Source organism: Corvus kubaryi, unplaced genomic scaffold (genome assembly GCF_017639235.1).
Source record: "Corvus kubaryi isolate FWS band 111438036 unplaced genomic scaffold, C.kubaryi_AGA036_p1.0 37256, whole genome shotgun sequence".
Lineage (NCBI taxonomy): Eukaryota > Metazoa > Chordata > Aves > Passeriformes > Corvidae > Corvus > Corvus kubaryi.
In genome coordinates this window covers 386399-401126 of record NW_024581076.1, presented here as the reverse complement: position 1 = coordinate 401126, position 14728 = coordinate 386399, and the positions used below count along the sequence as shown (strand labels likewise).

Sequence of the window (14728 nt, the reverse complement as noted above, 5' to 3'; positions counted from 1 at the left end):
TTAAAGACTGGTCTTGCATTTGTCACCTTTCAAGCTTTTGGTTTTAGGACAGTTTCCAACTGCTATCCCAGTTTATAATCCAAATTTTTCACACTTGAGGGCCTGCAGCATTCCGTGGAGAACATGCCTGCCTTGGTGACTTGATCTTCTGTTAATTTTGTTGCTTAACTCTGTTCCTGCCAGTACTTCAGCCCAACACAGATGCTGTCCTTCAACACAGGTGTCAGGGCACAGCTGGCACAGGGCTGCCTGCACCAGGCAGGCAATGGTAAACTCATTGCTTTACCCTTTCTGTGATGTTTCATGATCTCTGTGGCAGGCTGTGTCACCTGGTTTGGCAGCAGTGATGTCCTGGGGCCCTTTGGAGCCTTTGTTCTGGTTTTGTAGCCACTGTCCAGCTGAGGAGCAGGCCAGAGGAAATGAACTGTGCCAAGAGGTTCATACAAATAGCTGGATTTTTTATTATCAATGTAATCACTTTGGTGGGCCAGTTTCTACAGTCAAAAGATACTTATGACTCTGTTTCTAAAACATCAGGCACATTAGCTACCCTAGAAGGGAAGTACCAAATAATATCTTTTCTTAATGGTGCATGTTTAAGTGAAAGGCTTTAATTTTATATGTATACAGAGAAAAAACGTTCTGCACAGACAGACAGTGTTTTTGCACAGAACAAGAGACCCCAATTTTAATGTTTACAGAACAGGAAGATGAAAGAGTTTAGAGTGTCTGTTTTTGCCAGCTCAAATGGAAGATTTTGAGAAGGAAGTTTTGTTTGTTGCATGATGTAAATTCTATTAGGGCTCAGTCCTGCATTTCTACTTCATGTGTGTGCTTTCAAATGACTGAGGAAAACAAAGAAATTACTGAGAAACATCCAAGAAACTTTAACATATTGTTTGACTGGACATCAATTCAGGACACATTTAAGCTACAGTAAGAGTGTTGCACAGTAAAATTTCCTACCTTTGAATACTTTAAAATACAGAAGTGGAAAAAAATAAAATTAGAAAAAAACAAAACAGCAACTTGAATTTACATTCAAAATCAAATTTGTGTAAACAGTTTTACAAAGGCGTTTGTTCTGGAATTCCTCTGCAAGAGCTATAGCAGGCATGAGCAGGCAAGAATGAACAAAATCTAACTAAAAATGAGCTATAAACATTCAAGTATCACTAAACATGGCCTGATTCTGTCTGTCTGCCTCACAGAGCACAAAGATCACCCTCCTGATGGCTTCATTACAGGTAGGGAGAGAGGTGCTGCTCAGTGCAAAGAAGAGGTACAGAATCAGGACCATAACAAGCAGCAATTACAAAGTCAATTACTCTCTTGGAGGTTGCTCAGGGCTAGATTTTTAGAGATAAATAAAATCTGTTAGAAACTAACAGCAGGGGCACTGCTGAACCCATCAGGTTCTAAGATTTATTTGTAGGTCTTCAAAAATCTGTCCCTGGTGCACAGTTTCCTCATTTAACAGCAAAAAAAAAAAAAAAGGGGAGAATCACTTGAATGATGGTGAATTCATTAAGCCAGACTTTGGGAAACTGCAGGGACTTGGAGATTAGCACCTGCTCCTTCAGAAGCTGACAACTTAAGCCAGCCCCTGGTGGTGTTTATTTCCTAGTGTGAACCCCATGTTTCTGCACAGAGCACATGGATGCCATGCTGCCTCCTCCTTACTCCTGTGGAAACCTTATGGATGCCAAGATGTGTGCTGCTCTGCTCAGCTGCCAGATTGGATCTTGGACAAAGCTCAGCTGAACTCCAGAGGAGTGGAAATGGTGATGGGTGGTACATGGCTCTTGGAGCTGAGCCCTACAGCTGATGTTCATTCTTGTGAGCACTGGCCATGGGGTAGGACTGTCAGCATATGCCCTGCTCCAGTTTTATTAGCAGCATGTTGCCTGGCAGTATTAGGTTAATGGTTGGACTCAGTGATCTTAGAGGTATTTTCCAACCTTAATGATTTTATGATTCTATGTCGTGAAATCCAGTGAGTCCCTGTGAACGATATTAAAAGTGGGGATTTACGGGGAATCTGTCAGAAATGCACTTTTGTCATGCAGAGCTGTGTAATGGATTCTACTTCCTTGGTAGGTGATGAAGCAGAAGAAGATTAATGCTGTTGACAGTAGAACAAGTCCAATGAAAAAGAAAGCTGCAAGTATCAGGCTGGCTTTTCCAGGACTCAAAGTTTTGCTGAAAAAGTTGCCCACTTTGTTGTCATAATCTGTTAAAAGAGAGTTGTTAATGAGAAATCTATGCATGAATCTGAAGAGTTTTAAACAGCATTTTAAAAAATCCTTACCCTTTGCAGTGGTTCCATTTGTTGCAGTAGTTGTATTGTATGCTCCAGTTGTGTGTCCTCCTTCTGAAGGAACTTCCCACTCTCTTCTCTCTTCTCAGAGATGAAAAAAGCATAATTAAGTTGAAAGCCTTAATAAATAATTTTTTCTCTTTTGAAAAAGTAGAGTTGACTTTATTTCATTATTTCTACCTTGTTTATCTGAACAGAAATTGTGGTTAGATCATCACAGCTGTTCCTCTGGGCAGCTCCATGGGCAACATCCCCCTTTTCCATAGGCATCTCTGTTACTCCCCTACTTACTGTAGTGATAGGACAAGGAGTAACTTTTAAACTGAAAGAGGGTAGATTTAGATGGGACATAAGGAATACATTTTTTATTATGAGGGTGGAGAGGCACTGGCACAGGTTGCTCAGGGAAGTTGCGGATGCCCCATCCCTGGCAGTGTTTCAAGGCCAGGCTGGATGGGGCCTTGAACAACCTGGTATAGCGGAAAGCGTCCCTGTCCATGGCAAGGGGGTTGGAACTAGAGGATCTTTGAGGTCCCTTCCAAAACAAACCATTCCATGATTCACTTCTGCATTTGTTTGTCCGTTTGAAATCTCACAGCCCACATGAATATCCATCACATGGAATCAAATAAATTCATCATATCCAAGGAAGGAGTACTTTGGCTACATTTGGCATCTACATTTGTAACCATGCTGCTACAGGGTTAGAGGTATGAGGTATGCCTGCTGGCACTGCTCCAACCCTTGTAGAGGAGTGCAGCCAGCACAGTGGGGACTAGGCAGGAGATGCTGGATCTAGATGTTTAGTGAAGTTATGTGATGTGGAGAGGCTCACAAAACACTTTTGGATTCACTCACATTTGCTGGAAGAGACAGGCACCACTCAAAAATTTTGCCAACTTTTCTTAGTCGAGAGATCACCTATTTCTTGGACAAGATGAACAACTGTTTTCTGGAGCTCCTTTTATCTCAGCTGGTGTCTGCCTATGCAGGGAGGAGCCCCAAAAGCTCTGTGAGTAGTCAGGGGTCACAGGAAGGAACCAGCACCATGCCAGGCTGTAGGAACTCCCACACAGTGTGGCGAAAAGGCTAAAAAACAGCTTTGCAGATGTTTGCTGCACCATGTTTAAATGACAAATGGTCTCTAGGCTGCCACTGTCTCAGAAGGGCACTTGTGAAGCACCAACTGCTTCCAAGTTGCAGCAAAGTGCACCAAAGATTGCTGCCTTTGCCATGTCATTAGGGGTGTTTGTCCTGTCTCTTGTCACTGCTAACTGGCCATGGCACTATAGGTGCTTCCCACCGGTGCACAGGTGAGCTCTCTTCCTTTCCACCTTGCCTTCCATCCAGTTGTGCTGCAATACCACCTCTGAGTCCTAGGATGTTGCTGATACTGCACCTGATTGATTGATGGTGTAGGTTGTCTCCATGCCAGCATGGATGTGATCGGCCACGTGACAGTGCAGAAGCCACGTTCCAGGGTTTTCTGCTATGAGTTCGACTGTCTGGAAAGTCCCAGGGAAAAGGTCATATACGTCTCCTCTATGGTCCTTATCTGTCTGTAGCAAAGCAAAACCAGAATTGTGAGAGTCATGCCTCAAATACCCCCCCAATGGGCACTGAAATATCCCAGTTAGACTTCCAGCTCCTTAAGGCACATCAGATGCTTCTTGTACATTTCTAGTGAGCATCATCCAGGGAAACTGAGGTCTGTGGACACCTCTCATTTATTCAATTAAATAACAAAAGCTGACCCCTCCTGATGACTCTAACTGCTGTTTGAGCAAAGGTGTTTCTTTGAAAGATAGATTTTTCAGGTAGTCCTGCCGGTGGCAAACTGCCACAGTGTAAAACCATACTCTAAGCTGGCATAACTCTCTCTAATTTTCTCCCTGTATCTTCCCTTATACCTATGGGTAAACACATATTCTAACCTACCTAACCATGTCCTCTAATAGTGCCCTGTATTCATATTTCATAACAGGCTCAGAGTAATAGAGGCTTTGCAAGGATCTCATTAATTTCATATTCCCTTCAAATGCAAAACTCCCACCAACCTCAGCATCAGCCCAGGGCTCTGTGCCCAAGAGACAAAACCAGGCTGGAAATCTGGAAATTTTTTTTTTGTCTTATAAATTTCCCATCACACTGTAGAAGTTTTACTTTGATTTATTTTACCAACCTTGAAGATGAAGGTCTGTGCATGGAAGTGAACTGTGTGGATATCCACTTCATCGCCCATTCCTATCAAATACCAGTTTGTCCTATCACCTTCATTCATCGTTAGACCCAAGAGACTGTTGTAAATCTTCCCATTGATTGCTGGAAGAATGACAAAATAGGAATGATTAATAACTGACCATGGTATGGGTGATGAGAACCTCCACTTCAGGCACTCTTTGCACTTTCAGGGGAGAAGGAGTATTTAGGCAGAGAGAGGACAGGCGTGTGTGGTCAGGACAAGTGCTGTCCATAGTGACCGCTGCCACTGCAGGAGACAGTCATGCTTTTGTTTCAGTTTCCAAATCATGTAACTATACATCATCAAACATTTTTCTGCCTTGAAAAGCACCAAATTGGACTTTTACTGGTTGAGATTGAACTCCTGAACAAATTGGATTTATGTTGAGAAGACACATGGAGAAAGAAGCCACATGGAAAAAGAGAGAATAGAATTGTTGCCTAAAATGTGTACCAGCTGCAAAAGAAAAGTTTGCTTTGCCAGGGCTGTGTGTGTCCCCATCCAGTCTGTTCTGCCTGGCTCCTGGGCCAGCTGCTACCACAGCCGCAGTTCTACAATATCATCTTAATGCTCCTAAAAAACAAGCCTTGGAGGAACACGGCTCCCAAATGACGGGGGAATTCTGGCAGGGCAGCCTCTTCCCAAGAGTGTAAGAGTAATCTTGTTAGAAAAATATCTTGGCTGGGCCTTGTGAAATCTTTTTGTTTCCAGCATCACCGTTTATGAAGTTGTCACGTGGTTGGGTAACTGCAGGCTAAGTCCAGTGTCTTCCTAAAAGGGCTGTGAAAAATAAACCTCTTTCCTCTTGCCTGCTGCCGCCAAGTCCTACATACCATGCATGCAGTTGCCTTCTACAAAATTCTTAGTGGAATTAAAACCATCAGGATCCTTATGAAGGTATGTTTCAATATTTTCTTTCAAATACCAGGATTCATTTTCATCGAACACCATAAACAGAAGAGTAAATTCACGATCGATGTCTTTCCTTAGACCTCTTTCATCTAAAGTTCCTTTTCTGCAAACTACAAGAGGCCCAACCAGACCACTGTATGTGTCCTGAAATAAAATAAATACATGTGTTACAGATTTTCATTTCATCCAGTTGTGAAATAGACAGATACAGATTAACTGAAGTTTAAACTGCTTTTTCCTATCAGATGAAAAAAACCCAGTCTGATTAAAAATTTCTTTCTCTGTGTGTCTCTCTGTTAATTTACCAAAGCAATGATCTCCAGTGGCCCCTTTCACCCTTACTCGTTCTGTGATTCTGTGATTTTGTGTAATGTTTTGTCTTCACCCCAAATCCCTTCAACTATCCTTTAAGGAGGAAATCACATTACTGTGGTGTATCCCTTGGGATTTAAGTAGATTAAATTACCCAGGCATGTACAACTGTTATCAGAGGACAAAGCATCCAGCTCTGTAAATGGTTTCTCTAGCCTATGGTCTTCTCCCAGCTAAGAAGCAGGATCCTTTCAGAAACATTACACAAGGCAGGATGTGTTAGCCAAAGCAATGCAAGCTTTAATGGCCATTTCATGGTTACCTTAACAAAATTTGCTGTTGAGTAATAAACCCAAGTGATACAGTTTGGATCTGTTTTGCCAGGACCGGATCGTTCTGGGACGTTCCACCTGTAGGTGTTTATTTCCCCTGAAACAGAGAGAGAACAATTTTACCTTGAGCAGCTGGGTATTAGAGGCTTTGAATAGTATCTAACTCAGACCTGCTACTCTCCTCATCAAAAAGTTATCTGCATCAAAACTACCTGTGGAAGCATGCAGCAATGGGATAGGGATATAATTCTGCCTTCCAGGAGATCAGTGAGGTTCCAGTGGCATAAATGAGGACAGATTGCCTGGGAAAAGAAGATCTGCAAATGATACTGACAAAAGTGGCATCCCACAGAAGGAAGTTTACAGACCGGACTCTTCATCTTTCCCCTTGGCAAAACTTGTAGTGATTAGATGATCTTAGCTGCTGGTGCTTAAGGTCAGTTGAGACATTGGGAGTCAAGCCCATGAAATGTTTCTTGGACCTTCTCAATTGAAAAGGGCAAAAAGAAGTGGCAGTTGCCATTGGGATTTTGCAGAGGGTGCTGCAGAAGTGTGTCAGGTAGGGGCCCAGACAGGAGAGCTGAATATGTACCAACCTGCTGTCTGGGAGACACAGGGGTGTTCTTTCATCTTCCAGATAAGACCTCGCTCCCCAGCAATTCCCAGACAACCTCTGTCCCTTGCCAAATGTCATAATCTCTGTCACATCCTCCCTGAGCAGAAATTCCCTGACCTCTGATTTTAAAAAACCTCTAACAAATGGATGAGGAAATTATCTATTTGGGTGACAATCAGTTCTCTCCACTGAACACAAACATCTGTGTTCAGATGAACTGCCTGTGCTGTGTTTCCCTGCTTTGTTTTTTTGCTGGTACTGCAGGAAAGGGTAGGAGACCAAGACGTGGTCAACACCTTGCCCTTTTAAGTGGTGGAGAAGTGTTGAACTAAGCAATCTCTGTCCTAAAAGTCTTTCATGGTGACAACAGCCAAGAGCATCATGGGACATGCTATGAGTCAGGTGAAAACAAGGAAATCACAGAACCACTGTTTTAGTACAGCTACAACCCAACAGCTGCCAATAGCTGCCAATAGCATCTAGACAAGGAGAGTTTTCAAGCCTAAAGGGCTGGGAAGTGTCCGAGCCTAGTTTTGTGTCACTGAGCCACTACACTGTCCATGCATCATGCAGCAGTGGGTTTATTGTACAGCGGTAACTACAAAAACAAAAAAATGGTGACTCTCAACTCTCATACAGTATGAGATGGGTCTCATGTAAGTACTGCAGTATCATTTACAGGGTAAGCACCATGTCATGGAGACAGTAAGTCTATGTCATGGAGACATAGGCCAGGGAAGAGTTTCTCATCTAACCTACATGTCATCACCTCTTTTTAGAGGGTGTGATCTGAGAAGGGAGGCTGGTCATGGTCCTCCACCCCTTCCTTGCTTTTTACTCCTCACCTCAGGATGTTTGGAGGCTGTAGATGGAAAAAATCTCCACCTTACTTAAAAGCTGACACATTTCAGAAGGCACTGGAGACCCATCTTTGAAGTGCAAATATGGCATAACCCCTGAAGAGAGCGATAAATATGAGGAAAACTGATGCTTTCTCCCTTTTCTTCCTATGGATGAATGGAAGAATGGACAGGGAGGGAACAAAGCTGTGGCAGATGAGAGCTGATTTAACTTAGGCTGCTATGGATATGCTCTCTGCATCTATTTACCATGTCCCCCCCAGTTTCTTTACGAGCTGGCAGTGCTCTCAGGAGTGCAGTTTGTCAGGATGCAAATCTGTCTGATGAGTGATTTAGGATTTAGTAGAATTAGACAGTCTTTGGCTAGTTTGGGGTGAGCATTCCAGCCTGGCCTAGGAAGACAGACAGTGAGGATTTCCAGATGATGGTGGTGGGGACTGAGGTGCCCAGAAATTTTTCTTGTTTTCAGGGATTTGTTTTCTATGTTAACTGCTTTTTCCAAACTCCTAAGGAAAAGTCTCTTCTTAGATCTTGCAGAAGAACGCTTTTGGCTTACTCTCACAGACACCTTCCCTCATCTAACTCATTCCAAGCCTGCTCCCATGTGGACACAGGAGACATGACAGGTGTGTTCCCGTTGTTACACTTCAACTGCCAGCCTAACAGCGTCAACGACATCATGGAGCAAATAACAAAACAAGTGAATCATGTATAAATCAGCTCCTTTGCGGGGGGGCCGCCCCCCCCATGTATTAACCACATTCATCAAACTCCAGCAAGGCAGATGGTGGTTCGTATTTGGACATGAGTTTCTGTGTAATTTTACTGTACTGATACAGCTGCTCACAGGAAAGGAATTTCAGCTTGCAAAGAGCTTTATTACATCAAAATTTCTTTTCATTTGGTTTCACACTGAAGTTCACAAATACTGTGAAAAAAGTTGCAAGGGATTTAGAAACAAAAACAATTGTTCAATTTTCAACAAAAAAAATTGATGTTCAAAAAGTTTAACAGGAATTTTTGTATATGAAAAACTATTTCCCTCATTAGAAACTGAGGCATACTTGGTACACTTTTCCAAAGATTGCTAATTTGCATGACAGCTACATTTTGCATTTTATGCATGACTCTGAATGCAAATGCCAATTCTGTGTAGCTTCAGAGAGGCAAAGTTAATATTACCATCTGCAATTCTTACCTCCAAGTTTGAAAATTTTTAAAACAGTTTTAGAGTGTCAGTCTGGAGCCAAATGCAGCACAGGCTCACATTTCTCTTGCCATGATTATGGGCCTGCTTCTCTCTCTTTTGGAGGTTGTCCAGTGATATTACATTCCTCTTTCTACCCATGATAGGAACAAAGGCTCATTCTCTGCCCAAACATGCTCACTTGATCAAGAACCTACATATATAACAACTCAGAACTGTAGCTGAATAAATGCTGAGTGTATTATGCCTGGGAGAACATACAGATATGGGCAAGCTTGAAAGAGGGAGTATCAATCATGTGCTTAAATGCTTTTATATACAGCATTTGTAGCTCAAAGAAAAGAAGGGGAAAAAAAAAGGGAGCCTTACCAGGGAGGGTAATTGGTGTCTCAGGCTCTTCTTCACAACCCACTTCTTCTATACCATGTGCACTTATTGAGTAAGGCCTGCTGGCTTTGTTCTTAAATACAATCAGTACAGAGTCACCAACCTCAGCATGGAGTAACGGCCCTAAATTCAATCAGAAGATGCCAGTGATTCATGATGCTTTTCTTAATTCAACAGTCTTTCAATCGCTTGGCCTAGGAGTGGAGCCAAGGTCTCTATCAAAACCCTTGGGCTTTTCTATTCTTCCAGGAAAGCCATCAAAATTTATTTATCTCAGCTGATGAAAAGCTCCATATGTATAAATAATGCCTTTTCAGTCAATGAAGAGAATTGTTCACTCTGAAGACAGATCTTTGGACAGCTGGTTTTTAAGGAAAATTCCTGAGGATGGTTTTTGAATATTTCAAAGTTTTATTTCTTAAGCTGGTAATTGCCACCTCTTTTTTTTAACTTGAGTTTTTTTTACTGTTGTCCTTTAGAAAAGGAAATGGTGAATATTTTCCTAGGGAAGGTTATCTCAGGGGAACGGTATGAAACTGTGTCAGGGGAGGCTTAGTTTCAATATTAGGAAAAGGTTCTTCCCCCAGAGGGTGATTGGGCACTGCAACAGGCTCCTCAGGGAAGCGGTCACAGCACCAGCCTGACAGAGTCCAAGAAGCACTTGGACAATGCTCTCAGGCACAGGGCGTGACTTGTGCAGGGCCAGGAGTTGGACTTCAATGATCTTCCAACTCATGATATTCTATAATTCTATGACTATTTTATGACCAGTTGTTGCCTGCTTTTCACCCCATTAAAAACATGAGCTGATGGTTATTTTATGATGGGTAAAATTACGTCTTGCCCAATTGCAGATACAAATCCAGCTCCTTAATATTGTCTTAATCTGTTTACAAGAGTCTCCCCCATGTTACAAGCTCTGAAGCTAAGGTGAATCCTGGAATTGCCATTATAGCACTCCTTAGGATATTCCTTATTCACGTTCAAGAATGAATTCTTTAATTGGGAAAGCATCTTTACACTCAGTAATTTAATAAATAGTTTTTAAAGTCACTGATAACTTGGAAAAGGCATCAGTGTTCCTTATTTTCCATCTTAAAAATGCTAGAAAACATCTTAGTTTTTGGAAAGCCTCTCACTGACGACAGGCTTGGTCTGGAGACATGAGATCTACTTGCCCAGGATTTCCAAGTGTTCCTCCTCTTCTGTCCTCACTTTGCGCTGTGTGAAGTCGCCACTTGTGTACTCCCTGTAAACCACCTTCTTGTATTTTGAACCGATCAGGTCTTCTGCTTGGCTCAGAAAAACATGCCCATAGCTGCAAAAGAAAAAGGCAATAAAAGCACTAAGCCTTATATGTCTAAGAGCTAGTAACTGTTGTGTTATTCACAATAGATTTAATGAGAATATACAGCTTGATCCAATGTTCTGATTGATGTGAAGGCCTTGAGAGATGCCAGAGGTTTTAAGCAGCAAATAGCAAGAGTGATAATCCTCACTGAATGCACACCCTCTTCAAACAGGTAAAGCTGAGGATAAATTTCCCTCTCCAAGAAACTTTGTGAACACAAATTCTTCACCAGAGCTGTCAGAGCAGAGATGAAGTGCAGGGTAAGAGTGGTTTCAGCTGCCCTCTCCAGCTGCATCATTCACTCCAATAAAAGATACTGCCTGTCCCTGGAAACCTGAATCCTCTTATCATGATGGCAGCTTTCCCTATCTTGGCTATCAGTGAGCCACGGGAAGATGATAATCAAAGCTTGACCTTCTGAAACAAATGCCATCATCTGAGATAAAAGGGAGCTTCTTTACCCTTCCCTCTTGCTGCTGTGTACTGCACAGGTTGGATGCTTTCCCAGCATGACGATAAAGGGAGCAATGTGTTTTCCCTTCTGCACCTGGAAGGGGATGCTTTCCAGGTTTACCCTCAGTTTGTTGCTGCTCCCATGGGATCCCAGCGGGCTGACTCGCCGGCAGAGGACACTCACAACCCACTGTGCAGCAGAGTGTTCACCCTCTTCCGGGAGCAGCTGTCTCCGGGCTGCTCATCTCCAAGGTGCCCCTGGCAGGGGAGTTGTAAGGCTGGCTCACAATACACTAAATAAAACCAAAAAACACCCCAGGGATACTGCTTGTTGTAGCAGCGAACTGTGTGTACAACAGCAGCCTTTGACAGTACTGGAGTTTATGTTTTCTTTAAACTCACATCATCACCTGTGACTCTTCAGGTGTATTTTTTACAGACTCCTCTTCCTCTGTACAAGGAGCAGTTTCCCACATGCTTTTCTAAGGTTTATTTTTGATGTATGTTCCTTTTTGCTTTCACCAAAGTGTCCTCAGAGGCCAGTCTATGCAGTATGATCTGGAATGTGTATTTTTTTTCACAAGTTTTTATTCCTTAACGCAGTACAGTGATTCACTTGCAGGGTTACTTATGTTCTGATCTTTTCAGGGGATCCAGGGACTACCATGCTGCAGAAAAGCAGGCTCAGCATGCCCTTCACGCATCTGTATTGCCTAGAGGACCTCACATCTGGAACAGGTACCTAGGTTTCTCCTCTATGAAAACCAGAGCACTGGAATGGCAAGGCTGGGGAGAGTACGGAAGAGAAGGGGGTCACGGGGCATCATTGTAAGGTTGAGCCAGGGCTGGAACACAAACTTGGAAGCCTTCTTGAATTCAACAGCATTGCAAGACACTCTGAAATGAAAGCATTTGAAACTGGTGCATGTGAACTAGTCTAGTCTGAGAGGCTGTGACTTTATAAATACATTTTCTTGTATTATGTTTGGCGAAGAGTTCCTCCTAAAAAATAGAAGGCTGGTGTCATGAAAAGGTGCTTCAAAGTTTCCCCTCCACTGTAAGTGTGCCCTGTGCCCACAACTGTTTTTTGGTTTGGGTACCTTTCCTCATTGCTGCTGATGTTGTAAATCTTTGGTGCCGAGCTCTTATTTGAGGCATAGTCCCACTCAACTTCCTCTGCAGCAATGTAGTAGAGCCTCATGGCTCCACGCTGCTGCTGGGCTTGGGTGGTGTTGCGGCAGCTGCTGACCTCGTAGAGATGTTTCATCCCACCAACAAAGTGATCGAAAGTCCTGCAAACCACTTTGAACGTGCCTGGAAAGAAAAACACATGAGATTTAAGCAATTAAAAAACCTGAAAAGCACGTAGACAAATTAGGTCCTGTGTACATCTCTGATCTGTCCTCAGACAAACCTAATCTATGATGCTGTATGGAAAGTCAAGCAAGGGGATGTTTACAGAGAATGATAGACTATACTAGGCTGGAAAAGACCTCCAAGATTATCAAGCCAGCCCTTAACCCAGCACTGCCAAGTCCACCACTAAACCGTGTCCCTAAATGCCATATCCACAATCTTTTAAATACCTCCAGGGATGGTGACTCCACCACTTCCTGGGCAGCCTGCTCCAATGAACTAAAACTCACCAATGCAACCTGAGGTTATTCCCTCTTTTCCTGTCACTTGTTACTACTTGGGAGAGAAGATCAACACCCAGGTAGTTATAGAGAGTGAGAAGATCCCCTCTGAGACTCCTTTTCTCCAGGCTTAATACTCCCTCAGCCACTCCTCACCAGACATGTGCTCCAGACCCTTCCCCAGCTCCATTGCCCTTCTCTGGACACACTCCAGCCCCTCAATGTCCTTCTTGTAGCAAGGCGCCCAAAACTGGGCACGGAATTCAAGGTGTGGTCTCACTGCCCTGGTCCTGCTGGCCACATCATTGCTGATCCAGGCCAGGATGCCATTGGCCTTCTTGGCACCCTGGGCACACCCTGGCTCATATTCAGCTGCTGTTACCAGCACCCCCAGGGCCTTTTCGGCTGAGAAGTTTTCCAGACACTCTGACGCCAGCCCTTGTCATTGCATGGGTTTACTGTGAACCAAGTGCAGGACCCAGCAGGACCTGACCTTGTTTTGCTCCACAGGAAACACTAGCCATCTTTGCTCAAAAATCACTATAAATTACTTCTAACTATTTGAGTTAGATTAGCTTTGCCAAGGAAACTCAGAAGAGCACTTAGATGTCTGGCAGCAGGAACAAGCTTGCCAGTGAGCCTTCACTGCCAGCAAGCCAATGCTGCAGACATGCCCATGAGGAACACAAGACGATGTAGGAGGAAGCATTCATTGCAAAGCTCAATAAAGGCATGGAAAAACAAGGCTTGTGTTTCAGAGCTGCTGGTTCCTTGTCCCTGAGCACAGAGCCACTGTACCAGCCTTCAGTGCAAGAGATTCTCCACTCAGCCCCTGCAGTTTGTCCGTTGTAATCAGGCTAATGGAGGCCTCTTCGCAATAGTGATACAGACCCACTGCACAGGAATACCTGCTTATAACCATTTGTTTATATGCACAGTTGAGATAAACTGCAGCTTTCTGACCCTTTGCATTCCCTTCACGAAAGGCCAAGCCACCATGGGCCTTTTTTTTCCTTTGGTAGCTCTGGTGGTCAAAGACAGTAGTGATTGTGGGAGCATATCTTGGCATGTTCATGGGCAGATTTTAGTATTTATACTCTCCTTCTCTCCTTCCCATTTACTCAAGCAGAAGTTGACCATGATGTTGTCCTGTACAGCTCCACCTGCTAGCACTCTGTGAAGGAGGAAAGCACTTTCACAGCTGCTTTGCATGTGATAGAACCAAAATTAGAAGCATAGCTCTGTCCAGACTAGATCTCAATCCATTTCCTGTGCTTCAGGGGAAAAAGTGATGAAAATGATAAAATAACATGTAATTTTAAAAAATCACATGCATTAGTGATTGCAAAGATCTGGTAATTCATTCAATTTCCCTTATTGCCAGTAGAAGCTTAGCCAAAAATTAATAATTCCTTAGAATAGTTGTTTTGTGTGAGTTCTACAGTGCAGTTTCATGACAGATGGTGGAAATGTTTTGGATTTGCGCAAGAAAATTTTTGGTTGTCTTACAGGCGCCTGCAACAGAGGTTTAACCTGGCACATACACAACTCCAATCTACATTTCTATCAGGTGCTCTGGCCAAGAATGGCCCTTGGCACAGCCCTATACAACCCTCATGATTCTGTTGATCTAAACAGAGTTGCACCAGTGTAAAGCAAAGTAATGTTGTACTCTGTATTATGAAGCTTATTTGGTGTCTCCAGCAAACAACTCATACTCTCCTAGTTTGAAGTATGAATCACTGGATTACCCATGAGATTTAAAAGTACCTTCAATGTATAAGCTTCTGAAGAAACTCCTAAAGGCTGACTATTATTGAAAAGCTTTTGTTGAAGTCCTAAAATACCTTAAATGATGCTGACTATCCACCTGGCAGTGGATTTGCTTTTCTAAAAAAGTCTGTCTGGAGAATTCCAGAAATTCTGTGAGCATCCTGTAAACTATCTCTCTGCTTGCTGCTCTGCATGTCCCAAGGTCATTAGAGCCTCTGGTCTTTGGTGCACATGCATATTTGATTTATACACCTTCCCAGAAAAGTAACCCAGCCTGAATTCTCAGCTATGCCAGGTCCCCACAGTCTCCATTCTTTCAGGAAGCA

General features: G+C 43.2%; 1 protein-coding gene across 4 annotated transcripts in view; it reads right to left on the bottom strand.

Moving 5' to 3' along the window:
- Nucleotides 1-437: 437 nt before the first annotated feature.
- Nucleotides 438-14728, bottom strand: part of HEPHL1 (hephaestin like 1) — a 35087-nt gene continuing 20796 nt past the window's right edge. For 3 of the 4 annotated variants that reach the window (XM_042023715.1, XM_042023718.1, XM_042023719.1), the window contains 9 exons: nt 12093-12306; nt 10367-10506; nt 9171-9311; nt 6109-6215; nt 5396-5618; nt 4503-4642; nt 3720-3879; nt 2312-2404; nt 438-2233 (listed from right to left, as the gene is read on the bottom strand). In XM_042023715.1, the coding sequence (XP_041879649.1) occupies nt 2031-2233; nt 2312-2404; nt 3720-3879; nt 4503-4642; nt 5396-5618; nt 6109-6215; nt 9171-9311; nt 10367-10506; nt 12093-12306 (1421 nt within the window). In that variant the 3' untranslated portion in view covers nt 438-2030. The remainder of the gene's footprint in view (nt 2234-2311; nt 2405-3719; nt 3880-4502; nt 4643-5395; nt 5619-6108; nt 6216-9170; nt 9312-10366; nt 10507-12092; nt 12307-14728) is intronic. The other variant, XM_042023716.1, reaches the window with a different exon arrangement.